Source organism: Idiotropiscis lumnitzeri, chromosome 14, assembly GCF_059441095.1.
Source record: "Idiotropiscis lumnitzeri isolate Australia: NSW breed Sydney's pygmy pipehorse chromosome 14, RoL_Ilum_1.0, whole genome shotgun sequence".
NCBI classification, from domain to species: domain Eukaryota; kingdom Metazoa; phylum Chordata; class Actinopteri; order Syngnathiformes; family Syngnathidae; genus Idiotropiscis; species Idiotropiscis lumnitzeri.
Genome location: NC_142404.1, coordinates 19,981,693 through 20,006,780, shown reverse-complemented (window position 1 = coordinate 20,006,780; position 25,088 = coordinate 19,981,693). Strand labels below are relative to the sequence as shown.

The following is a 25,088-nucleotide window of genomic DNA, read 5'->3' as shown; positions in this document are numbered from 1 at the left end:
GGAGGAGCGGAAACACCGTTAGGCACGCGCACGCGCTACACCAGGGAGGGAGGTTCCCCGCGCATTTCACTGCGACACACGCGAGCGCGCGCACACGCGGAGTATTTGGATCGTCAAGATCAGCGCAACTTTGTTGGAGGGGAAACCGAACGGAACCGAACGTAAACGGCGGGAGGTCACGACAACCAACAGGTAACCTAACGCGCGCACACGCGCGCGCTTTACGTCAAGGTGATCACAAATTATGCAAAAAGTTTTCGGTTTGTTTGTTTGTTCTTACAAGAAAAATAAAAGTCTATTTTCAGTGACACGCACATGTGACATTTGATTGGAAGGCACTCGCATGTAACCGAAAACAAACAAAAACAAAAAAAAGACTCCAAGATCCAACTGCATTCCACCATTTGTCTCATTCATTCATGGTTGCAAATAACACGTGGGACAGGTGTGTGACGTCATTTTTTTTTTCCGTTTGCAATATTTTAAAATTCTATTCCAAAAGTTTTTTTTTTTGTGAGCTCGAACCGAGAGTGTTTTCCGTTTTGTGTCGATGTTGGCAATTCATGTTGACTTTTCACGCCATTCTCAAAGCACGTGAGCCACCAAAGGGAACTATTTTTTCTAACATGTGACACATTTCATTCTTGCTGGCTCACAGCTAAGCTAAAAAGCAAAAACTTCCTAATTTGAATGAAATGTTCACTTTTCACAACTTTTCTTCAAAGACCAGAAAGTGTTTTTTTTTTTTTTTGTGCTCACATTTCATGTAACTTGAGTGTGTCATTTTTGCAAGTAAGTACGGAGCGTTTCACTTTATTTGACAATCCAACTTTATTTCTTTAGTGCATTTGACAACAACCGCTTTCCATATGGTGCCACAGAAATGAGAACAAATGAAAAGACAGAACAGCGACGGTCTCATGTCGAGTCAAAAGCTAAAGAATAAAAATGCGAATTTCGGAAATGTGACGGTTATGGATGAGATGCGAACAAGCGTTGAGGTCACTTTTGCGAATACTTCAACATGCGAGTTCTGCGATCTATTTCCAAAGATTCATCCGACTCGTCATCTTCGGCCACCTTGTCTTTCATTTTGGACTACAACTGAGCTCACCTTTTTTTGTCACGTGTGACACATCTGACCTTTGGTTGGCCTTGGGTTTGACCTTTTCGCGTCGTCCGTGTCCCTCATGACAACGTGAATGATTTGCCGAATCACCGGGAAGTCTCCAAATGTCGTCACTGCAAATCTTCTGCGGTGTCCTGTAGGGCGATGGCGACGCGTGCCGCAGCCACCGGGCCGGTCCTGGCCGCGGTTCTGGTCCTGGTCTCCGGATACACGTTGGATGTGGACCAGGCGCTACGTTTTGCCGGCGCCCCCGCATCCATGTTCGGATACTCGGTGCTGCTCCACCGGCACGGCAAGCACAGCTGGTGGGTGGGCGTGGTCTTCATGATGACACGGGTGCCCGTCGGCCTCACGCACGCCCTTTTTTCTGTGTTTCAGGTTGGTGGTGGGCGCTCCAGTGGACAACGCTTCTTCTTCGTTGTCTCCGGGCGGCGTTTACCGTTGCGCCGTTGGCACACACGAGCCAAACTGCTGGTTGATGCCCGCTGGTAATTAGTTTTTTTTTTCATTTCGATTTCCAAAATGATTTGTTTTCTCTATGTCATTGTGTGGCTTTGTTTGTGTGTGTGTTGAATTTGTGGTGGTGTGTGTTGTGGTTATATGAATGCATGTGTTTTGTTTTTTCGTTTTCTTTTCATTTGAAATGACAGTTTCAGTGAAACTTTTCCCGTCACACTAGTTGCCCCGCGTGGCCATCTAGAGGCCTGGCATGCACATAACAGCTTTTGTGTGCGCTTGCAGACGTGTCGCATTGCGGGAAAACGTGCTCGGCGGAGAGCGACCATCAGTGGTTGGGCGTCAGCCTGTCGCGAGAAGTCGGCCAGCGCGGCGGCGCAGGTGGACACGTCCTGGTTGGTACCCAACGTCATTTATTTATTTAAGTGCACGTTAGCTGTGCTTGCCAGTTAAAAATATTGAGCATTTTTCACCCCAACACCTTTTTGAAAGTTGAGAACTGCTCTACTTTTTGTAGGCGGAATAATGCAAACCAGTTGGATTGCTCACCTCTGATTATTATGTCCTTTGCTTGATCATATTCTTTTTTTGGTGAAGTTACTGAAGAGGTTAAAAATCCTTTCTCACGGATATTAGGAAACAGAAAATCATCAATACGCAACACTTTTCAATGGATCAAAATGGCATTTTTGTCCTCTCAGTGGTGAGCTATTTTTAGAAAGGGTCCCTGGCGGCAACTCATGCGGTCGTCAGGAGGCTCGCGGGCCTCGCGTTGGTGAGGCGCGCTGTCCACGGTCGAACATTTCAGTCCGAACTTCCACTTGGTGTTCAGAGTCACGCAGCTGAGAAAGTGAAAGAAGAAGCAAACACATCGCGAATGAGGCGGTCGTGAGATTGAGAGCACGCGCACACACGTGACATGAGCGCGCGCGTGTTTGTGGATGTACTGCCTGCTATTTGTCTTGTGTTTTCATTCATTTTTCTTTTTGGATGTATTTAAATCAACATTTATTTAGTATTTTTGTCATATATATTTTTTTTTTATGCATTTCCTATTTTCTTATCTTCAGTTCGTAGCCGTTTTCACGGATTCATTTCATCCATGATCGTCGAGAGCGTCGGCTGACTTTGTGCAGTCGGCGGGGTACACCCCTCAAATGTTTGCCAGACCATCACAGCTTTTTAATTTAATGATGCATTTTTTTTGTTGAGGTTTATTGGACTTTTTAAAATGGTATTCTGTTTGTGTGTAGGCGTGTGCACACCGCTGGAAGAACGTCTTCTACTCCAGGAAGGACGGGCAAAACAACAAACTGCCACACGGGCTTTGTTATCGCTATGACGACAACCTCACGCACGCGCAGGCCATCATACCTTGCTACAGAGGTACTCACGCGCACGAAACCACATCGGATAAGTCGTCAAGAAAGGGTTGAACAGGCAACTTTCTAAAGTCCGACCTTCAAAATAAAAGCTGAAAGCGTAACAAGTTTGTCCACACTTTGTGTCGTCGTGATTTCTTCTTGAGCAGCTGAGCTCAATAAATAAGCGCAAAGAAATTTGAAGGTGACTGCTTGCGAGAGTCACCACAGCACCAAGTCTTGTTAGCTTGACGTGCTTTTACTTTGAAGGTCTGACTTTTGACGGCATGCTACGCCGATGTTATTTGGCAGATCCCGAGGCTCGTTGTTGCCGCGAGTTCGGAATCAAAACGTGCGCTGGTGTCCGTTTTTGTCTTTGAACGCAACACAACAGAAAGTTCAGTAAGTTGCGACTTTTGTTCATGAGGCCACAAACGCAAACAGATTAAAAAAAGAAGTCATTCTGAATTGTGCTGCTCCGTCTTTCGTCATCGTCCCTTCGTCCTTATTCCAAAAAATAAATGTGAAAAATGTAACCAAAAAAACGAAAACCTCGCACAATCTCACAGCTGTCAGCCCAACAGAACCAACACCACATTTCCTCGGCGTGACTTTCCTTCTTTGGCTTCCGTACACTTTGGGTTTCGCCGTCGCCGTCGCTCGTTGGCGTCGGTCATCGGTGTGGAAGGTTTTGACGTGTGCGTGTGTGCGTTGCAGACCACCAGAGGAAGTTTGGCGAGGAGTACGGCTCCTGTCAGGCCGGAATGTCCAACCGACTGGCTCAGGTGACAACAACACGTCTCGCGTGCCGACAACCGCGACCGCCGCGCAAGTCAAAGTCAAAAGTATTCGGCGGAAAAACGACTCAAGTCGCGAGGAAAATGGAAAACAGTCATGTGCAAATTCAGATCATGAGCGACAAATCATTGAACTCAAACATGAATTTTTAACGTTCAATTTCTGAAAGGCCACCTCGGTCAAATGCAGTCACGCAAGGTCCAAATAAAAGTAGTGAGCACATCAACGCGAGGCAGTAAAAGTGTTAGAAGAAAAACGGATGCAACATGAAAACTGCTCTGACCAGCGCAACTTTTGTCACAAATTCAACATGTCAATGCGATGGGGTGAAAGCGTCATTCCTTCGCATCAAAATGACAACGGCGACAAAGTCAGAAGAGGTGTCACCAAATTCACAAGTGATTCTTGCTTGACTTTTTAGCCCGAAAGTGCTTTAAAAAAAATATCGCCGACTGCTCATTTCGAGACAACGGGAGCAAACTTGCGATTTGGAGCGTCTCCTCTTCGGTTTGGACAATTTGACGGAAAAGAAACATTCTGCGGCTCTTGAAAAGTCAACGTGCGTATGTGTTGTCCGTGTGCCGGCGTCACTCAGGACCTGATCATCATGGGCGCTCCGGGGACGTCGTACTGGACGGGTTCCGTGCTGGTCTTCAACACGTCCAGCGGCGTCATGTCCGTCTACCTGGACGACGACGGCTCCGTGGGCTTCGGAAGCTACTTGGGTGAGCGATCCGCTGAGCGCGGCGACGCGCGCGGTCCGGGATTTCCAAGATGGCGGCGCCTCAGGTCCAACGGTGTCTTTGTGACATCACTGAAGCGCTATTATGGGATGGAACAGGCCTCCGCTGCATTCAACAAAGGTGGAAAGTCGGACGGAGTGATGTCATTCGGTCAAGCGAATGACATTCTTTGAAGATATAAATGAAGGAAGTCGGGAAAGTTGGCTGAAGCCCAAAATGTGTTGCGATGAAACCGAAAAGCAAACCGTTGATTGTTGTTTCCATTTTTCCTTTCCTTCTCGTGCACTTTGTGCGGTCGGAAGCGAGAAAAGTCCGACTGCCCACTTTTCTCAAACGCAGGCGGCATTAGCATGTTTGCTTTAGCCGTGTGCTAACACATGCTAACAGTAACGCTCGAGGACGTCACCACTGTTGACATCGAGTTAAACATTGACGAGGGAGGACGCTTTTCATGGGAACAAACTTGACCTTAGAGTTGGTTTATTTCTCAGCCAACAGGACGGAAGCGTTAATGGTCATCTTAATTCTGCATTTTTTTTTTGCCTCAGCAGTAAGGAGCTAAATAAAGAGCACTCGTTAAAAGTTTAATGAGCCTGAAGATATTTAGAATTGATTTAAAGAAGCTGGTAATTAATTTAAGGACGGTGCTAATTAGCTTACAGATGCTCCAAATGACTTTAATAATGTCGTAATTATCCTAAGAGCGCTCGTAAATAATTTCAGGATGTTTGCCATTAATTTAAAGAGGCTTCGTTTTAGCTTCAAGTTGCTAATTATTAGCATCATTCAATAATTCAGTTTTCAATTCAAATATTCAAGTTAAGCAATTCTCATTGACGTCGATAATATTCCGATTCAGTTTCTGGAGGCCGAGGGTGGTGGAATTTAGCTGTTAGTTTTTTTAGGCTTGAGTCGCTACTTTTTTTTATTATTATTATTGGTTAGAGTTAATAAAATGAAAATTTGGTGTGTATATATTTATAATAAAGGACATCTTTATCTTTCAGGCTACTCAGTGGATGCAGGCCACTTCCTGGATGTTGCTAGCTTGGAAGTGGTCGGAGGCGCCCCGCAGTACAACCAGAGGGGAAAAGTAAAATAAAAATAACATTTTATTTCGATGTATGCATGTGCGTGTATCATTTTTATTTATCCGACTTCCAGGTGTTTATCTTCTCGATGGACGGCAACATGCTACGTGTGCTAGCTCACGTGTCAGGAACTGAGGTGACCGCTAGATTTAATTTCAAACACGCGAGCTAAAAAATACAAACCGTCGCATGGCAGCGAGTGCAAAGTACAAAGCTCACGAATCCGTCAACTGTGGCTGCAGCGAACGAGCGCGGTTGTCATCCTAACAGCAACTGATGCTAATGTTAATGCTAATGGTAACGAATAGTGCGCGCATGACTAGCTAACATGACTAACTGACGCTAGCAGTAGAACAGCTAACTCAACACACTAACCTGCTAATACTATTAGAAACCGATGACAAAGCTGACGCGAACTCATCGTGATAAGCTAATCAAATAGCAAGAACGTTACGCGATGCTATTATGAACTGACACCAAAGCGAATTTTGTGAATGTGTGTGTGCGTGTAGCTGGGCTCCTACTTTGGCGCGAGCGTGCGTGTCGTGGACGTGAACGGCGACAAACTATCGGATCTCTTGGTGGGCGCTCCCATGGCAACGGGTGCGAGCCGGGAAGAGGGGCGTGTTCACGTCTTTCTCAACCAGGGAAAGGTGAGCTGACATTTGACGGGAAGGGAACACATTGCTTGACTACGCCGATGACGTCATGCTAACGCAGGCTAAGTTAGTGGAGGCGGAGTTTCAGCTGAGCGGCGGGAACGCCCACGCCGCCCGATTCGGGGAGACCATCGCAGATTTGGGAGACCTGGACGATGATGGTTACCCCGGTAACCAGCATGCTAAAGCTAACCCGAACCCGAAGTCAAAGGGCTCCCTGCTGACGCTAATTGTGTGTCTAGAGGTGGCGGTGGGTGCACCTCAGGAGGACGATCTTAAAGGGGCCGTGTACATCTACAACAGTAGGAAACATGGCATCTCGCAAACACCATCACAGGTACACGCACACACACACACACACACACACACCACCATGACAAGGACATCCACGATAACGGTCAGCTATACTGTAAGCATTCACACACGAGTAGACGTCGCCGAACTGGGGCCAATCCAACAAGAGAAGAGCTCGTTGGTGTTCTTGTTCCAAGAGTGAATTCGAGCTCGCATTTAGCGGCGCCGGTTCGCTTTCCACTGATGACGTGAACTATGACATCATTGTGCTGACAGAGGATCAGTGGGGCGGTGCTGGGTCGTGACCTTCGCATGTTCGGCCAATCGCTGAGCTCGGGCGTGGATGTTGACGACAACGGCTACCCGGGTAACGGCGCCGCCATTTTGTTTTCCAGTTTCTAATCGTCATAAATGGTCAACTGAAAAGGTTGCAAAGATATTTTGGGGCAAAATTCTGCAGAGTGCTGCTTTAACGAGGCATTTTGTTTGCGTGTGTGTTTGTGAGGACATTTGCGTGTGCATGCGAGTGTGTGTATGAATTTGTGTGCACGTGTGTGTTGACATTGTGGCACGTGTGTCGCAGACGTCGCCGTGGGTGCGTTCCTGTCAGATGCGGCTGTCGTTCTCAGGTAAACGAAAAGCAAAAAGTGAGCGCACCGGAAACAGGAAGTGTGATTTGGGTTTGTGTGCGGCGCAGGTCTCGTCCTGTCCTGCAGGTGGCGGCCTCGCTCGTCCTGCCCGAGAACATCCGGCAGCGGGCGGCCAGCATCAATGTCAGCGTCTGCTTCCGAGTCTCCTCTAGAAACTACAAAGGAATCATTGGTTTGTTAGCATGACACGGGCTAGCTGCCTTAGCTTAGCATAAAAAGGCTGACGAGCTGAGGTCAAAATAGCAAGCGCTTAACAGCTATGCAAACTTCAAACATGATGCAGCTAGTGTTAAAACGAAACAAAACAATGACTTTGCTAACTTAGCTTAGCATAATAGGCTAACCGGGCCTCACCTTCATTTACGCCGAGCTACATTTAACAGCCAGTTCAAACATCGGACAGGTGAGCATGAGTTAGCTTCGCAAAAAGTAGGCTAACCACCGCTTGCTAACAAAGGAAGATCTCGATCACCGTTTAACTTCCGTGCGCCCATGCTAAGCTAACACTTTTCTCGGCAGATCTTCAGTACAACCTGACCTCTGACCTCCTCCACCAGCCGTCCTTCCCCCACCGATTCTATTTCCCCGGCAACGACTCGTCCAATAGCACGAGCGCTCGCGTGAGGGTGCGCCTCGGCCAGCTCGGCTGCACCGATCATGTCGCGTACCGGAAGGTAAACGCCGCCGCTACGCTAGCCAACTGTTGTTAGCATGATGATAGTATAGCTGCTAGCGGTTAGAGCGTCTTTTTAGCTTAAGTGCGTCCGTGTGGTGTATTTGTTTCTTTTAACGTGCGTGTGTGCGCGCACGAGCGGATATTTGACAATTGGTGTGAATGCGTGTCTGTTGAAATATTTGCACGTGTTGCTTCGCACTGACAGAAGGACGTGCGCGACATTTTCACGCCGGTCCGTTTCGAAGTTTCCTACGATCTGCGTGAAACCAACGCTCCCAAACATGCCAGCAAACGCTTGGCTGCACTCAGGCCCGTCCTGCAGAGGGCGGCGGGGAGCGGCAATACCGTCAGCAACCAGGTAGGGGGCGCTAATGCCAAGGTTGTCGTCATCCGAGCTCGGCGCGCTCACGTCTTTGTCACGTCAGACGATGTTCGCTCGCCGCTGTTTCCTGGCCAACTGCTCGACGGACTTGCGGTTGGGCGCCACGCTCGTCCTGCCTCGGTAAGCAGCCCGCGCGGCATCGAATCAGGCGAAAAGCTCAGTGAGCTCCGTGTGCGCAGGAGCGGACGACGTTACTTTGCGCTGGGCGCCGGCCGCGGCGTGCTGCTCAACACGACGCTCGCGGTGGCCGGCGACGACGCCTTCATGCCGCGTCTCGCGCTGCGCTTCCACCGCGACGTTCACTACGTCAAAGTTGTCCACAACGTGAGCGACCGCCATCGCGCTGGCCACGCCCCCTCAAGCGACAGCCCATCACGGCGCGACGTTGATTTGACGCTGATGGTTGTCGTGTGTGCGCTCAGGAGGACAAGGCGGTGAGTTGCGACGTCTCGGAGGAAGCCAACAGCACGACGGTTGAAGTCCGCTGCCGCTTCTCCAGCCTCATCCTGGCATCTCACTCCCTGGTAAACGTTCAAGGACGCCGTTCCAAAAATACTTCATTTTAGTTTCGGCTTTGCATTACTTTGAGTTTTTAAGCGTCAAAAACAAAAAAGGTGAGCAAGTCTTGCGTAATAATGCAACGGCAACAATTTGAGCTTCCTTCTTCGGAGGAGCAATCTCACCCGATATGATTGAGGACATTTTTTGCTTTTCTTTTTTAATTTGTGGACGAATCCGTTTGGTCACTTGGAGTGACTTTGTTGGTGTTCATGAACCGTAATAACCTGGCTCGGCAGAATTTCGTCAAATAGCGTCTTTTGTCCGATGTCGCAGGTGAACGTGGGCTTCCTGCTTGACGTCAACCGCAACGCCACACCTGGCGACCTCACCATTCACGCCGACGCCAGCAGGTTAGCAAAGAAATTCAAACGTCGTTTTGGATGGCGAAGAGAACGGAAGACGATGACGCCAATGTGTACCGCGTCCACAGCCAGAACCTGGAAAGTTCCCAATATCTCCACGACAACGCCGTCGCCTTGGTCCTTCCGCTCAAGTACGGCGTCGACGTCAACATCCACGGGTGACCGCTTCTTCATTCGTTCACCGACCTTCATGTTGAATATGTTGCGCAATACCGGATACTTGTTCGAACGAGACCAAACATAAGACGTTGAGCGATGATATATTTGCCGTTCACGTGTTCATTTGTTTTCAATAGTTTTGTGACTCCGACATCGTTCGCGTTTGGAGATGAAGAGACGACAGCGGTCCAATGCTACTCGCAAAATTTCAACTACACGTACAAGGTCATCATTCATCCTTTCACTCATTCCGTTGGACTGCCATCAATCTAGCCGACATCCCATAAATTCATTTGTTCGCTCGAAGTTTCAACGAAAAGGTGACGGTCACCCTCGAGTGAAGCCGCTTCATCAATTCCTTTCCTCACCCATTCATCTATCCTGTCCTCTCAGCCGTTCAGACCATCGCTCATGAATTCATCGCTTCATTCTGTCGTGTCTTCCTTTCTAGTCACCGCCAGTCGCTCCATCAATCGTTCACGGACGCGTGTGTGCGCGCAGGTGCTGAATTCGGGTCCGAGCAGTTCGGTGGACACGCTGGTGGAAATTACGCTCCCGAAGGTGTTGACGCCGCATCCGCACCGGTTGCTCCAGGTGGTGGACTGGCAGGTACGGTCGGCCGACGCCAGCCAAAGTTAGCTTGCGTCGCCGCTCGCCAGCTAACATGAGCTCGCTTGAGTTGGCGTTAGTGATGATGTCATGTTTGCAGTCGTCACAAGGCGCCTGTTTTGTCAACGAGGCCACGCTTTCCGTCATCGACGACTGCGACGTCCCACGCGCGTCCTTCGTGAAACAAGTCATCTTCTTCTTCTCGTCCACCTCCACGCGCAACATGGTAAATGCACACGCCGCAACATGGTTCTTAAACATTCTGAAAGTGCCATGACGACGGCAATTCGGGACAACTCGCGTCAGAAATCATCGCAGGAAGCTAACTTTGATGGCTTTGTTTGGACTCTGATGTCGACAGGCAACATCGGAAGCCAAGGTCCAAATTGTAGTACTTAGATATGACGGACGGCAATGCGATTTGCATTCTCTGCTATTCTTCACATCAGACCATTTCAAGCTCATCCCGGTTCACGCCAGTCCCTTTTGGCGCCACTCCACTTTCTCACCTGCTCTCTCATCTTCTTCATCCTCCTGGACCTGCACGTTCTTACAACGGGGGTCTTTGAACTGGATCGCAACTCACTTACTTCTTCATATAAGCAAGTTGCAATGGAACGACGAGTTCCGTTAGCTGCTAGTGTGGCTAATAAGATGCGCGTGCGTGTGCAGTTTTGTGGGCGTGGCGACCCGCTATGCGAGCGTCTGCTGTGTCGCCTGGGCACCGTCGAGGCCGGTCGGGATGCGACCGTTCAGCTGCGAGTGCAACTCAACCCCGCCGTCCTGCTGCAAGCACCCGTAAGTTGGAACCGGTCGCCCGTTAGCATCCATCTCAAAGGATGTTGCTGGGCTGAAATGGACGCTTGTCAACCAATAAGAAGTTGACAAGATGACACGTCCAACGTGGTTGGCGCGTGTGTGTTTGTTTCAGGGTCGCCACAGCCTGGTCAAGCTGGAGAGCAGGGCGATGATGTCATCGCCCAACAATGACCAACACACCGTCCTGGAGCGCGAGCAGCCCGCCGCACAGGTTAGGCCACCCATCCTTCGCACGCTGCCACAACCGCGATGGCGGACACAACTGTGTGTGTGTGTGTGTGTGTGTGTGTGCGCGCGTGCAGGTGGTGGTGGAGGCTCACTTCAGCCAGAAACCGTCCATGCCACTCAAGGTGCTCATCATCGTGGTCAGTTTGGCCATCGGTCTGACCATCCTGGCGGCGCTCATCTGGTGCTTGTGGAAGGTAGGCCTCGTTTTGCGAGAATGAAATCTTTGCCAATCATCGTGACGGGTTGCTCGGTGCAGGTGGGTTTCTTCAAGCGAGACTTGCGGAAGAAAGATGAGCAAGAGCAGTTGAAGCGTGACAGCTGGGACTACGTCCCCAAACGCAGCAACGGGCCGAGCACGTCCTAACCACGCGCTCGCCAGGGAGGACGTGACTTCTTGACCAAAACCAAACTGGCCAAGAGACGAACCGATCGCAAAGCTTTCCTGAGGTTTGTTTGACATCATCAGTCATGCGACTTTGGCTTTTGCTGAGACACAGTTGAAGACTTCCTGGAGGGGGGGGGGCGAGACTTTGTGCCTGGATTGCAGCGCTTCCTGCTCCACTTCCTTTTTGATGTTCACCATTTGCAGTTTGTCTAACGACACTTCCCGTTTGGTGGCCGCCGCTTCTGCTACACTTCCTGCCTCGTGTACATTTGCTGCCTGATGAAAAAGAAAAAAAAAAATCGGCTTCACGCACGTCAATTTGTGCTTTGTGTAAGAGACTTTCTGCTCCACTTTCCTTCTTAGCATCTCGCCTCGTTTGCTGTCACATGACCACTGGAGAGTGATAAAGAAGTTGAAATCGCTGTCAACCTTTTTCCAAAACTTATTTTCACACACTTCCTGTTTTTTTTTAACTACCTGCTGCCTGTGATTTTTTTTAATTATTATTTTTATTTAAATGTGTGACAAGAAGAAGCTTGTGATGCTTCACTTGCTGTCACTCACACGTGAGAAAGGTCAGAAATGGATTTTGTCCGTCAACTTGTGCACTGGAAAGTTTTGCTCGTGTTTTGAATAAAGTGCTAACGTCTTTTCTATTTAAAACTATTTCTATTCATTGGATGCAAAAAAAAAAAAAATCAACATAAATCTGAAATCAATTCAGATGCTAACATCTGCGGGCTCAAGTGCTGGAAAAATGTAAACTTGAAAAGAAAATGGAGATGACCGGATGAACAAGAAGTACTGGGGAGCGTTGTGTTGCCATGGAAACGGGCCTCCCGGAGGGCTCGCTCAAATGCAGCCGCAGGACGCCGGCGACTCGGCCTCGTCCACCTCCTCGCCGTACAAGCCGATGAGTCGCCCGTGGACCCTGAACGCAACACAGACACTTTGATCAAATGTTCTTGATTTGCTTTGTTTGATCATTCAACAATGCCAAATAAATGACCAACAATCAGTTCAGAAAAAGTCATTGAAAAAGAAGATCAGATCAGTCAATCAACGGATGGAATGGAGGCCATTCTAGATATTATATAATATTTGACAGTGATAGACCCAAGTCACCTCTAAAGTCAAAAGTTTTGGGTCACACTGAATCTTTTTAAAGTTGTGAGTGGAAAAACAAACGTTTTTAACTACACCAACACAATCTGGAAGTGCATTTCTTACTCGCTGAAGAAAACTTTTCTTCCAGCTGATAATAATGTGGCCTTGTTTTTTTTAACCTGATGAGCACTTCGTTGGAGATTTCCAGCAGCTCTCCGTCGACGTTCCAGGGGAAGCTGGCCGCACCTGCTTCCGATTGGATGATGGGCGTGGCCTTGGCCTCGTCCTCCGAGCAGCCAGTCGGCCCGCGGGGGCGGAGCCTCACTGACGTCACGGCGTGCGTCTCCACAAAGGACAAGTCCAACTGGACACAAAACAAACTCGTGTGCGCATGCGTGTCAAACGCCGTCAACGCTGAAATGGAGCACAAACGAGATTGTGGTCGATGCTCACTTACTTATTTTCAAATCAAATGCTTTACAAAATGTGATGAGGTGGTGATAATACACACCCTTAGCACAAATGTCAAAGTTTCTGCATAATCGCGCTTCTTTGCAGCATTGACTTCCTGTTGATCTTCCCACCTGTAATGTCTTCAAGCGCCAACAGGGGGCAGCAGAGACCAACACAACAAGCGAGCTCCAGTTCGCCGCGTGTGCTTTGTAACATTTAACACAGGATTCTTTGAGGGACACTTTCATAAAATAATTTACGTTTTTAATACAATTTTGGCTCAACGTATGACTTTTAAATCACATTTGTACTTCCAAGAGCGTTTGTCTGATTTTTGATCATGCTCTCGACTTTTCCGAAGGTGCAGCATGTGATTGGCTGACACAGATACCGAGCATCATCTGCGAACATCAAGCCGTCAGCAAGGGGCCCACAAAAGAGCCTTGGGGAACACCACATGGCTGCCAAGACACTTCTTTGACATTTGGGAGGGATTTTCATGACAAGATGATGAGCACGGTGACAGTCAGCCACCACGAGAAGGTAAGGAAATAAGACCCAAAGTGGAAATAGGACATTGATTTTTTTTTTTTTTTTTTCCAATCAGTGCAGTCGTACTTGGTTAACCAGGTTACGTCCACATTGTTGTTGACCCGCCAGGAAGCAGGAAGTGGGTCAGTGAGTAAATAGTGTGGCCAAGCAGTATATTTAGCCAGTCTCTTTGGAAAGTGGGTTAGCGCACAGAAGCAGGTTAAGCTGCTCCCGGATGGCCTCGTTAGTGGAAGCTTGAAAGGAGAAGAGCAAGCCGGTGCACAAGTCACACTCACCTGGCCACTGGGGGCGCTGTACCTCTTCAGGTGTTTGACAAACTCTGACCTGGACGTGGCCCCCACCGCAATCAATGCCGCGCTCCCATTGGCCAGTCTAGAGCCACGACAAGAAGTAGGACAACATGGTCAGCAAATGCAAAAGTCAAGAAAGCGGAAACTCAAGAAAAAAAAAAAAAAGACCAGTTACTACGACTGTGAAGGTCATTCCACCGCGTTAACATTTTTAACGGCTAATGTAAATTGTGGCAGTGCTTTGAAGATTTTGGCTTTGAGATCTTTTAAGACCCTCACAAGAATGTGACCTGTCCGTACGCAGTTGTAAACGTTCATGCCCGCCTAGGTTTTGCCGCCCCAATAAATCTACAAGTATTAAACTCAATATTTGTGTATAACTGTTTGTTCCATTGTCTCCATAGTGTGTAGAAATGTTTTAAGAATCAGTTTTGAATTTACACGTACACTCCGAAAGGCTCGGTTTCCACGTTGAACCATTAAGGAGTGAAATGGACAAGTACCTGTTCCTGTTTGTTAATCTTCAACGAGAAGCTGGAAGCGTACCTGCAATTGCATATGCGTTTAGCACACCTCTACTTTGTTCCTGTAACTTCGTCTTTGAAGCGTAAGTGTCGCTTTCGCAACAACTGTATTTCTAAAGTCCTCACCGAGCGTACCTGTCACTGTCTCCACAGCTCGATGCTGCCTTTCAACGTAACTGTACTTGTACCTGAACGGATGACTTGTAAAGATCTTCCTGAGCAGTCTGTGCCTGTTCTCGTGTCCTGATTAGCAACTGCTACTGGAGCCGGTCCCCTTGCGATCTGAAACTGTCTATTGTGTACCTGAGCCGCAGCCGAGCATGACACTGCATGTTCCAGTTCCGATAACTCTGCCTGTCTTTTTTAGGATATAGTCGTTTAGTTGAGCGGCATTCTAACTTTGAGGTCGCACACGTATAGCTTGTCGCTGTACCTGTACACGGTAGCGGGTTGTGAGGGAAACCTCGCGCCTGTTCCCGTGCGCGTGCGTGCAAGTGATTCCTACTTGGTGTTGGGAGCCAGTCCTCGCGGGGCGTAAGGACTCAGGCAAGGGATGGCCATCACGCTGATGCTCAGGAACAGGCCCTCCGTGCTGCTCCATGGCTCCGCCCCCTCTGCACACACAAGTCGGCAGGTGTACGTCTCGTTTGTATTTTGTGATCCAATGTAACATTTGGAGATCATCTTGAGGCAAGCCAAGACTCATCAGTTGCAGACATCGTCTTTCAATTGTTCGACTTTGATCAAGTGAAAGTTGAGGAGATGTCGTATGCGATCCCGTTGGTTTGAAGACAACGCGCCGCTTCCCAGAACACGTCCTCATCCAACAAGATGCCCGAGAAGCAGCCAAAGTCTTTGGGAACTCGGGCGGATCTCCTCCGCCGCCGGGGCTTTTAAACGTCTCGCTCACTTCAAGCCCGCGGATAGGCGAGTCCACGTCGGAGTCCGCAGGCTTTGCTTCCTCGTGGGAAAACGTGTCGGTGGAATTGAGGAGGTCTTCTAGGTATTCTCTCCAGCGATTCGCAAGGTCGCGTGTCGAGGTCAGCAGCAGCCCACCTCCTCCACGACACAGCGTTGACGGAAAACGGCTTCCCCCTCCCGAGACGGCGGATGCTGGACCAGAATTCTTCTCCACGGCTTTGTCGAACGCCTCCCACGCTTGAGTTTTTGCCTCGGTGAGCACCGAGGCTGCGTTCCGCTTGGCAAGCTGGTACCGGGCAGCGATAGGACTCCTTCGTCAGCTTGACCGCAGGCCTTACCGCCGCCTTTTTTTAAGCCTTGTTGAAGACAAGGACGTTCATCAAGGTCAAGGTGATCACCTGAGGCGCCATCTTGATCCTCATTCTGGTCCCTGACAAAGACATACAACACTTTAGATACAGTGGGCGTGTGTGTGTGCGTGTGTGTGCGTGTGTGTGCGTGTGTGTGCGTATCTCACTGGTCGTCTGCGTGACTTGTGAGAAAAGACAGCTGACAATCCTCCGGTCTGTAAAAAGGAGACCCAACTTAATCTCCGGCATTTCTGCTATTTGATAACATGTGCGTGCTCGTGTGTGACCTCAAGCGGGCGAGGGTCTTGAGCAGCGCGTAGTCGCGTCGCCGCGACGGCGGCATCCACCGCTTCTTCTCGGCCCGAGCCAGGCTGCGCCCGCCGAAGCCGAACATGGCGGAGAAGCCGAAGCGCAGCAGCTGACCCGGCGACCAGAAGCTGCACATGTCCACGTGCTGCACGTGACCTGAACGCACAACACGGCCAATCAGAGAGGCTGGACACGCCCACCACGCCAAACGCACTCCCAAAAAGTTTGCCAATATTGTCCGGCGCTCCCAAAGGTCCCAAATCGCAATGGGAAAGTCAAACGTATTCAAACACTTTCATTGAGACTCGCTGTTATCGGCATACGTGCGCCACACTGCCCCCAAGAGGCAAAGACGCACGCAACAGGAACAGCGCACGCGTGACAACATGACGGGTTACGTCGTAAAAAGACAAAGAAAAAGATGAGGTCAATTCACGGTTCATCCATTACAATTAAATTATTGACAACTAGCAAAGTTCAATGTTGCACATTTGATCACGTTTTTTTTAATTTATTTATTTTTTGTCTTCTTCATCTCCAACCTCAGTGAGCCAGCAGTCAAACGGGTCGTCGGAGCCCAAAGGTTTGCCGGCCAGGCCCGATCGATAACAATCACGGACTACAGTCACCATGGCAACGGCCCGAGGTATGCACACACCTGTCATCATCGCTTCCTCATCAGTATCATTTCAGCCATCTGTCGCATCTCGCCGCTCAAACAGCTCACCCGGTTCTGATTGGCCGTCGGGAAGGCGGGGGCGGGGCCAGACTACATGCGTCAAGCTGCGATTTGAGGTGAAAGTGATCCTGCGATGAGACATCTGGTCCCTCCCGTCGCCCACCCTGACCGCAGCCAATCACGTCACCACCTCCACCTCTTTGGCTCCTCCCCAACAGGAAACAGTTGACCAATAGAACGGCATCATACCAAACAATCCGACCAGTACAACCAACAGAGCCGGAAAAAGTGCATCATGAGAACCAATAACCGACAAACTAGAACCGGACGACGAAGAATCTGGCTGCAACCAAAAGAAAAAATGAAACCAAAAACCAACAGATGCTCTCAAATCAGAAGAATTAACAGTCATGGGCCAACAGAACCAGTAGAATCTGGAGCATCAGCCGCCAAACTTCGAGAACCCATCGTGCCAAAGCTCAACTTACGACCAAGTACCAAAAGAAACGCAAACGTGAAAAACAGCGAGTTCGATCCGATCGTTCCGACAGACAACGCGACGACTTCCGAGCGGCAGATTCAGTCCGACGAACAGAACCAAAAGAACCAACCGGCAGACAACAAGTCCAACAAAATGGCGTGACAGAAAGAGGAGAAGGAGGAGAACATACCCAGGATGATGTGCATGGCAGCCGTGACCGGATCTCTCACTCCGTGAACAGAACAGGACACCACGTCCGTAGAACCTGTCGGGACAAAAAAAATGATTCGGATTACGAAAAAAAAAATAAAAAAAAATGCGGCACGTAGATGGGCGGCCTTACCTGCCGGGATGATCCCGAGAGGAAGCGACGACCTGACGGGAACCTCGGGAGAGTCGGCGTCCAATTGGGCTCGCAGAACCACAGCGTGGCAAACTTCTGCCACGGAACCGTCGCCGCCCACACACACCACTCTAACGCACACGCACAAAATGTACACGTGAGCTTCAAAATGTTACTCGCATGCTCACATTGCGACATCACCCATTTGACACCAACGAGCAACGACAATCGACTTTCTTGTTCAACATTTTGCGAGTCCAAATGTTTGTCACAAATGCTAACTGTTAGCATGCTAGCATTTGAGTCGCAGTCAGTGAGCCTGCATCAAGTTGGCTGCGCCTAATTGGTCAATGCAGGTTTCCACTAAAGCTTCTCTCGCTCGCTCACGCACACACGCGCACACCCCCCCCCACACGCACACACACACACACTAATCAGCTATCCAGGCAATACAAAGTTAAGCTTCTCAAGGCACTATAAGCCTTAGAAAGCAGATTACGCACATGCACAAGTGTTTCCCATTCCATGTTTTGCCACCGTTGGTGCACACTTTGTTTCTCCTTCTCAAATTGTTGCTGGGGCATCAAATCAAGACACGTACCCCAAATCAAGTGACTCGGACTCGGACGGCAAAAAATGCGATGGGGACGTCACAAATTGAAATGCTTGGTGTGTCGAAAGATGAGGCGTTGACATGAGAGGACGCCACGAGGCAGAGATGGGCCCGAGTTTCGACGGCCAAGTCCAGTCTCAAGTCTTCATCTCAAACGTCGCGAAAACGAAGAGCAGCGCCGAGTCCAAGTCGAGCGGCAAGCCGTGCAACTTTTGTCTCTCGTGAGTCCGAGTCCGAGTCGGGAGCGCTCGTCTGTGCCTTGAGATGCAAACATCGTGAAGAAGTCGAGAAAGAAAACAACTAACCCATCAAAGTCATCCAGCTTGAGCTCCTTCATCACGGACAGGGCGTGTCCCTTCCGCTCGGTCACTGCACACACACACACACGCGCAAGGACAGACAGGTCGGTCACAAGGGGTGAGCCGGAGACAGATGGAGACGCATAGAAAGTGAGCACAGCCCCCCCCCCCCAAAAAAAAATGTGACAACAAATACGATGCCATCTGTTGAAAGGGAGGAGGAGACAAAGTCGAGAAGAGGACGAGGAAAAGACAAACTTTATTTGTCATGAACTTTACATTTAAAAAAATCTGCAGTATTAAAATGATAAAATCAAAATGATCATCATCATCGTAAAAGTTTAAAAGCATCTGGAAATAAGGAAAGAGAGACAGGTGGACAGAAAGAGAAAGAAGGAAAAGAAAGAAAGCAGATCAAAGGAGGAAAAGTGTGACGAGGAGATAAGGAAAGGAAAGATGACGGCCAAAACGGGATTGCCACAGATTGACTCCACGCTCCGCCTCTTGTATCAGGTTACCTAGCAACCGGAGACTGCCATTAAGTCTGACCCATGGACCTGAGCACACACGCACACACTGACCGGTGATGTCAGTGCGGACGTCGGCCATCTTGAAGAGGGGCGCCACGTGCTCCCTGTAGATGTGAACGGCCTCCTTCTTGTGGCTGCTGGGGTTGATGAACACCTTCACACGCCTCGGGCGGCCGCTCAAACCTGCACACACGCGCACACACACTTTTCATGGAAAACACAAAATGGATCCCTCCAAATATCGCAAACATTTTTTTGTGCACGCCCACAACTTGGAGGTGGTCAATTGCTTGTGATGACGATCACAACGGCTTTCTGACATCAGCTCAGGCTTGGAAAGGTTACACTGTGTGCGTGTGGGGGTGCACGTGCGGCGATATGGGTGTGTGCGTGTGCGTGTGTGTGCCTGGGTGGCTCATCATGAGGCAGATTTAGAGGCTGCATTACAGATCCCAGTAGAATAGAGCTGATCAATACGAACACACACACACCCGGCTCAATTATCCATCTCATTGTTATAATCTTCTCCCAGAAGGCCATGACCCCGCCCTGTTAATGACCTTTCACACACTCAGACAATTTCAGACTTTTCCAAGTCAACAAAATGTGATAGAAGCAAAGTCAACTCGTCGCAGGCCCGACGATCGCAACTCACGGCTGCGCTTCCTCCTCAAGTCCAAAAGACTCCCTGAGTGACTCGTGGCCGCCATTGCGGCATAGCAAAGTCGACTCGTCCGTACAACAAACGCACACGCACCTTAAAAAAAAAGCAAGAAACTTCCGACGTCCGTCAGGTGACAGCAAGTCTGCCCTGATTGGACGTTGGCCCAATGACATCGGCAGTCCTCTCGTGATAGTCGCTCTTTTTTGGGATGCAGCAAAGAAAAAGAATCGCGACAAAAGTGCAACGAGCTGTTCAACTTTAGTTTCCTACGACCAAAGCTTGGGTGGAAACACACCAACACACGTCAGCAGCCATTTTGGCTTTGGCAGCCATCTTGTGTCAGAGGCCGCCGATGAAGATGCGCTCACACACATCAGGATCAGGTTTCCCGCACGCGGCATGGCAGGCGGGCAGTTACCATGGCAACGCTCCGTCGCCATGGTAAACAATCCCGGGCTGCAGGCTCACGGCGCCTGCCGTCATGTCAACAACCGTCACAAACAAGTCAAGATCTTCACGAGGGCAGTCATGAGCTGGCAGCGAAACTTGGCTCGGATTTGGGAAGACCAAAAAGATTTTCCTGCGTTAAACCGTGAGCATTTTCAAGTGGACTGAAAATATGCACCAAATCAGAACTTTTGGTGAACCCTTCCGACCCAAACAATGTTTTTCCCCAGTGCCAAGACTGCGTGTGTGTGCGCGTCATCGCTGCTTAGCATTAGGAATGGCGGCAGGTCACGCGGCAGCTCGTGTGGTCACAGCGCGAGCGGCAAGTTAAACGCACGTTTAAGCTGAAAGGTTTCTTCTTTTTTGTGTCCCCCGATGGCAGCTGCGGGACGAGCTGGCCGAATGCCGGTCGCTGACACAAAAGGCCCAACTGCTTTCCGTGCGGCCCGAATGGACGCGACACAACGCAAGCGGTCGAGACGCCGGCCGCATTCTTCACGTTGACGTGATGGCCGACGCGAGTGCTAGCTGAGCTTGCAATGTCAATTCTTTTCTATGCAAATGTGCGTGCGTGTGCCATTTTATCTCATCTGACGCTCAGACATGATTCAACATGCTGACGACGCGGGATTAGCCGATTAGCTCGTCTGTGTAATGACGTCATCGTGATTTACGGGCGGGCGCAAGTGACATTGCGACGTGTGCGTGTTGATGGGCGACACGTCTCGGCTGCAGACCGCTTCGACTTGCAGCATGCTAACCACGTGCACGCCACTAAAGTTTTGCGCTAAACCAAGTGCCTTCAATCGTCTTTTTTTTTTTTCCTTTTCTTTCTGGAGTCAACTTGGCATTAAGCCACTTGAAGTCGATTTTTTTTTCATGAATTGTTGACAATTTTTCAATGGCTGCTTAAAATGAAGTGCGGTGTTGAGTCGACTTCACGGCCACCATGCAGAGCTTCTATGGCAATTTTCTCGCCCCCCCCCCCAAAAAAAAAGCCAACGGGGCCGAACAACGGCTCACGCGCATCCGAAGGCGCCAACGTCCTCGCAAAGACAATCTTGAGGCTCACCTGTGAGGATCTCGCTGAGGCGGTCGTACCAGACGTGCGTGTGTTCCGACGACGCGTTGTGGAGGTGCAGGACGTCCTCCTCCAATCGCCGGCCCCTTCGCTTGCAGTAGAACAAAGCCACGCCCAGCACGGGGCCACCTGAGCGCTGGCCGGCCGCTCGCCGCCGCTTGACCTTCACCGCCAGGACGTCGCACAGCATCAGCACGCCGGGCGGCGCCGTGCACGCCTCACCTGTGAGCGCCACAACACCGTTGAGGAGGGCTGACGTGGCGAAACGACAACCGCAAACATCAAACACACTCGCCAACGCGACCAAAGGCGAATGGCGCGGGACGTCATTTTGGAGCGGTCAGGAGAGAAAGCACGATTGGAAAGTCAACGACTTTTGCGGCCTCGACGCATTGCAAGTCTTGAAACTTTTTTTTTCTTTGCAGAGCAATTTTGTGAATCAACAACTTCATTTGAGGAGCAACTTTCTAAATTTGTGGTGCTTTTTTTTCAGGTTAATTCCAAGGAACCGATGCGAGAATATATTTTTCGATTAAGCCGCAATTGAAATGTCAAAATGATCACGCGACGTGACACGGAACCGACGCAGGTGGAGGATGACACGTGTGCAGAATGGGAACGACATTTACGTCGACCGCATGTCAAACGTGTCAGTCAAGTGAAATGAAAACGATCACACTGAGACGCACAGATTGTACGACAACATGAATGCGATCTGAAGTGACAGCATGCACACGCGCGCACACACACACACACACACACGCCTGTAGCATGTCACTGCGTCCAGATGGACGAGAATCACCCATCTTGTCCTCACTAACACATTGCGCCAACACGCGTCTTCAAAATATTTGGAAGAGTTGTCACTGTGATACCGTACGCAATCATAAACATGCAGCGAAATTGACAACATTATGACTTTTGAGGTTTTTGAGATGGTGTACCTAATCAAGTGGCCAATGAGTGTCCCCACTGGATGTTGATGATGTCATCAATCATACTGAAAAGTAACAACGCCAAACGAGAACGATACAAATAAATCACATCCATGCCAACAACGGTGCCAACAGCTTACATAAAAAATTAAAAAAAAAAACGTATCCCCATTCGGGTACAGTGCTCCCTTAGCTAAATGCTAGCGACATGACGAAATTGTGCAATTTTAGGGAAGGACACCGAATGGCACGCTTCTTGACGAGCTAAACGCTAACTACAGTCATTAAATCGCAAAACATTTAATGTTGTTAAATGCTAACCACGCCGTCGCTAGCTAACTGACGAGACGCCGATATTACGCTCATCCATCGTCCCGACAACGTCGATAAATTTGAACGACTAAAACTTCGAGAAGATCCCTGCAGGTAAACAACATGTCGCACATCCTCGAGCAGATTGACAGGAAGAACTTCTCATAAACAACAGCTGATCCATTTTTGTACACACACGCGCACACGCACACAGCATGCTGACGGTGTGTGCGTGTGTTAATCTGCTCACACTGAGAGAATCTAATAACCCCCCACGGGCCTAACCAACTGCTCACGACTGCTGCCAACACACACACACACACACACGCATCGGCACATATGCGCACGTGCACACACATTCAATGACATTACCCTTGGATGAAATACAGCAAAACAGATTGTCTAACTCAGCCCCACACACACACACACACACACACACACACACACGCACGTTATGTGTATTTAGTTAGTGTCAAAACAGCAACATGAAAGCAAAACAAAAGCAGCAGTAAGTAACATTTTCCCCTGCATGGTACACACCCGGTCCTACCAGTTGCGACCAAAGCAGTCCCTGCTCAGGTCACAAGCAGGGACCACAATGATTGATCGAAGCGGCAATGGTGGCACGAGAGGAAGTTTGCGTGCGTGTGTGTGTGTGCGTGTGTTTGTGCATGTGTGGGGGTGTGTTTGTGTGTGTGTGCGTGCGTGTGCGTGCGCGTTGGTCTCAGTTACAGCAGCATCTGCCATCACATTCGGCACAGATGTCAGTGGGGCGCGTGACCTGTGGGGCTCTCGGGCAGGATGGGGGTCCAGGTGAGTCGAGTGCGGGTCAGGAGGACATCATGGCTCTTCTTGCCCACTTTGAAGATCCCGCGCAGCAACACACACTCGCTGGCACAAACACAAGCCAAACAATGTGACGTTTTAACTTCCTTCTTATATTGCAACGGTTTTTGCAATAAGACATAAATGTTGACATTTGGTCAGTTTCACGCCATTTTGGTCAAATTCGCAATGAATTGTGGGCCGTCAGTTTCATGGCTGCAGGCTCGACGACTTTTGACAATTGGGACCCCCTTCGCAACACAGTCGAAGCCTTGACGAGAACGCGCAATTGAGGGCCACGGGGGTGCAAGTGTTGTTATTGGAATTGGGCCGCATTTTTTTAAAGTCACCTGCGTAATTTGTCCCAGCGTCTTTGCCGAACCAACCACAAGTTCTTACTTAATTAGTACTTTACTGAAGTTTCAATACAATTTTAAGCAGCAAAACAACAACCGGTGCCGCCATGTTTCATGACGTAAGACATGAGCCGATGACGCAACTTGTACCACAAGTCTCCTTCAATTAGTTTGCCAATTGGGACAAACCTGCACTCCGCCTCCAGTTTGTGCTCCTCCTCAGCTTTCTCTTTTGGCTCCTTCTTCTTCCTCCCGCTGGGCTTCTCCTCCTCCTTCTTTTTCTCTTCTTTCTTTTCTCTGCCCTCCTCGCGCGTCGACATTTTCTATCGACAATTTAGCAAGCAAACAAAAGCAGCCAACAAGAAAACACACTCGAGGGCGTGTTTGCTTCCCGCTTCACGCGCGAGCTAAGCTGATCCAGGCACTTCCGGGTCTGGTCGTCATGGAGACGACACAGCTGACACGCACGTGGAAGGATGGCGCGAGCGCGCAGTCGTTCGCGGGAGCGCGGATGGCCAACCAGACGGTCACACACTCTTTCCATTTCAATTCAATTCCGTCTGAATTAACTTTTCATCAAATCTAGAAATGTTATGAAACGTTATTAGTGTTTCGTAAGTTTTACTCTGCCACTTTCTCAAACTATGGTCGTCGTAGTTGTGTGTTTGGAGCCCATGTGCAGCACTGTGTATGTGTAAAAGATTGTATTAAAGTGCTTGAGTTGAGTGTTTCAACAACAAAACTTGTCATGTTGTGTTTTTGAGCTTATGAAAGACTTTCAAAAACGTACGTAGGCCCCATTTGAAGATGAAATGTCCGTTTTCTGTTTATCTCGGAGTGCGCTGCAAAGAATTGTCTGCATCACATTGTCAGAAGTGTCAAAAATGGCGTCCTTCTCCGCCGAATTCCCCGACTTGGGAATTAGGCGATGGCGATTCATTTGGAAGTGGCTGTTTTGATTCTACATCAACTGACCGGGACAAGATCGAAGGTTGACCACATCCTCGCAGGTGCTGCTCTGGAGAAGTGTTTTCAGTAAAAAAAAATATATAAATAAATAAATAAATCACAAAAGTTGTCATAACAAGATGGCTGGCTCCTTCAACTGCGAGAGCCGATTGGCAGTCCTAGTTATCGTGTACGTCGGCGATCGGCATCATTGCTAAAAGCTAAAGATGACGCTAATCCAACCTGCTGTTAACTTTGCTAAAAGCTGACGGCGCACCACAGTGATACTTGGGCAAATGCTTAGAAAACTGATCAGTCGCTAGCATAACTAACCCTAAATGCTAAATGCTAACCACACTGAGCACTTTCGAACAAGAACTACAAATGGTCCCCTCACGTCAAATAAATACCAATCAGAATCATTGCCAAATTCTACGGCACCAATTGCTTCAGTGAAAGCTAAAGACGCACAATGGTCACACTGCTAGCTTAGCCCAAAGCTAATTATGGCGCCGCTAGCTCAGCTAAAAGCTCAGCCGTTAACTTGGATTGACACACATGTTCATTCTGCACGTAAGATTTTAATCGATGAAAAGGATCTTGTTTATGCATGTGGTACGCACACACATGCACACACACACACACACACGTGCTCACTCATTCAATGTGCACACACACACACACATTTGTAGTGTACTATTTAAAAC

The 25,088-nt window shown here is 49.2% G+C and overlaps 2 protein-coding genes across 11 annotated transcripts; one reads left to right on the top strand and one right to left on the bottom strand.

Moving 5' to 3' along the window:
- itga4 (integrin alpha 4) lies at nucleotides 1-12,380 on the top strand. Of its 6 annotated transcripts, XM_088314798.1 has the most exons (29): nucleotides 4-192; nucleotides 1,270-1,434; nucleotides 1,508-1,617; nucleotides 1,871-1,980; nucleotides 2,839-2,971; nucleotides 3,664-3,731; nucleotides 4,340-4,469; nucleotides 5,495-5,580; nucleotides 5,652-5,714; nucleotides 6,091-6,231; nucleotides 6,299-6,407; nucleotides 6,480-6,574; nucleotides 6,808-6,898; nucleotides 7,115-7,160; nucleotides 7,229-7,353; nucleotides 7,701-7,855; nucleotides 8,063-8,215; nucleotides 8,283-8,359; nucleotides 8,419-8,563; nucleotides 8,662-8,763; nucleotides 9,074-9,150; nucleotides 9,231-9,320; nucleotides 9,459-9,546; nucleotides 9,823-9,930; nucleotides 10,031-10,156; nucleotides 10,603-10,728; nucleotides 10,862-10,960; nucleotides 11,052-11,171; nucleotides 11,234-12,380. In XM_088314798.1, the coding sequence occupies exons 2-29, from the start codon at nucleotides 1,274-1,276 to the stop codon at nucleotides 11,339-11,341; spliced, it is 3,042 nt and encodes a 1,013-aa protein (XP_088170924.1). In that variant the 5' UTR covers nucleotides 4-192; nucleotides 1,270-1,273; the 3' UTR covers nucleotides 11,342-12,380. The 6 variants fall into 6 exon arrangements, 5 of the variants coding, with proteins under 5 accessions (XP_088170925.1, XP_088170926.1, XP_088170927.1 ...); XM_088314797.1 differs by having other exon boundaries at nucleotides 3-192; nucleotides 6,299-6,574; XM_088314799.1 differs by lacking the exons at nucleotides 10,862-10,960; nucleotides 11,052-11,171; nucleotides 11,234-12,380 and having other exon boundaries at nucleotides 1-192; nucleotides 6,299-6,574; nucleotides 10,292-10,712.
- Nucleotides 7,212-23,889, bottom strand: cerkl (CERK like autophagy regulator). 5 transcript variants are annotated; one of them, XM_088314804.1, is made up of 15 exons: nucleotides 23,623-23,889; nucleotides 23,034-23,143; nucleotides 20,997-21,227; nucleotides 18,802-18,996; nucleotides 18,290-18,353; nucleotides 17,372-17,502; nucleotides 17,219-17,293; nucleotides 15,847-16,024; nucleotides 15,727-15,774; nucleotides 15,608-15,639; nucleotides 14,794-14,902; nucleotides 13,750-13,846; nucleotides 12,649-12,833; nucleotides 12,168-12,293; nucleotides 7,212-7,336 (listed from the first exon to the last, which is right to left on the bottom strand). In XM_088314804.1, the coding sequence occupies exons 1-14, from the start codon at nucleotides 23,751-23,753 to the stop codon at nucleotides 12,215-12,217; spliced, it is 1,665 nt and encodes a 554-aa protein (XP_088170930.1). In that variant the 5' UTR covers nucleotides 23,754-23,889; the 3' UTR covers nucleotides 7,212-7,336; nucleotides 12,168-12,214. The 5 variants fall into 5 exon arrangements, with proteins under 5 accessions (XP_088170930.1, XP_088170933.1, XP_088170932.1 ...); XM_088314806.1 differs by lacking the exons at nucleotides 7,212-7,336; nucleotides 23,623-23,889 and adding an exon at nucleotides 23,428-23,558 and having other exon boundaries at nucleotides 11,841-12,293; XM_088314802.1 differs by lacking the exon at nucleotides 7,212-7,336 and having other exon boundaries at nucleotides 11,845-12,293.
- Between the last annotated feature and the right edge of the window lie 1,199 nt (nucleotides 23,890-25,088).

What these genes read in the sequence shown, in the direction of transcription:
- itga4 (XM_088314797.1), top strand. Translation starts at nt 1,274, where the DNA reads ATGGCGACGCGTGCCGCAGCCACCGGGCCGGTCCTGGCCGCGGTTCTG. An exon ending in GCGCAGGTGGACACGTCCTG is followed by an intron (nt 1,981 to 2,838) that starts GTTGGTACCCAA and finishes GTTTGTGTGTAG; the next exon opens with GCGTGTGCACACCGCTGGAA. An exon ending in TCTCGCAAACACCATCACAG is followed by an intron (nt 6,575 to 6,807) that starts GTACACGCACAC and finishes TTGTGCTGACAG; the next exon opens with AGGATCAGTGGGGCGGTGCT.
- cerkl (XM_088314804.1), bottom strand. Translation starts at nt 23,753, where the DNA reads ATGTCGACGCGCGAGGAGGGCAGAGAAAAGAAAGAAGAGAAAAAGAAG. An exon ending in CCTGCCCGAGAGCCCCACAG is followed by an intron (nt 21,228 to 23,033) that starts GTCACGCGCCCC and finishes TGGCGCTCACAG; the next exon opens with GTGAGGCGTGCACGGCGCCG. An exon ending in CCTCAGCGAGATCCTCACAG is followed by an intron (nt 18,997 to 20,996) that starts GTGAGCCTCAAG and finishes GCGTGTGTGCAG; the next exon opens with GTTTGAGCGGCCGCCCGAGG.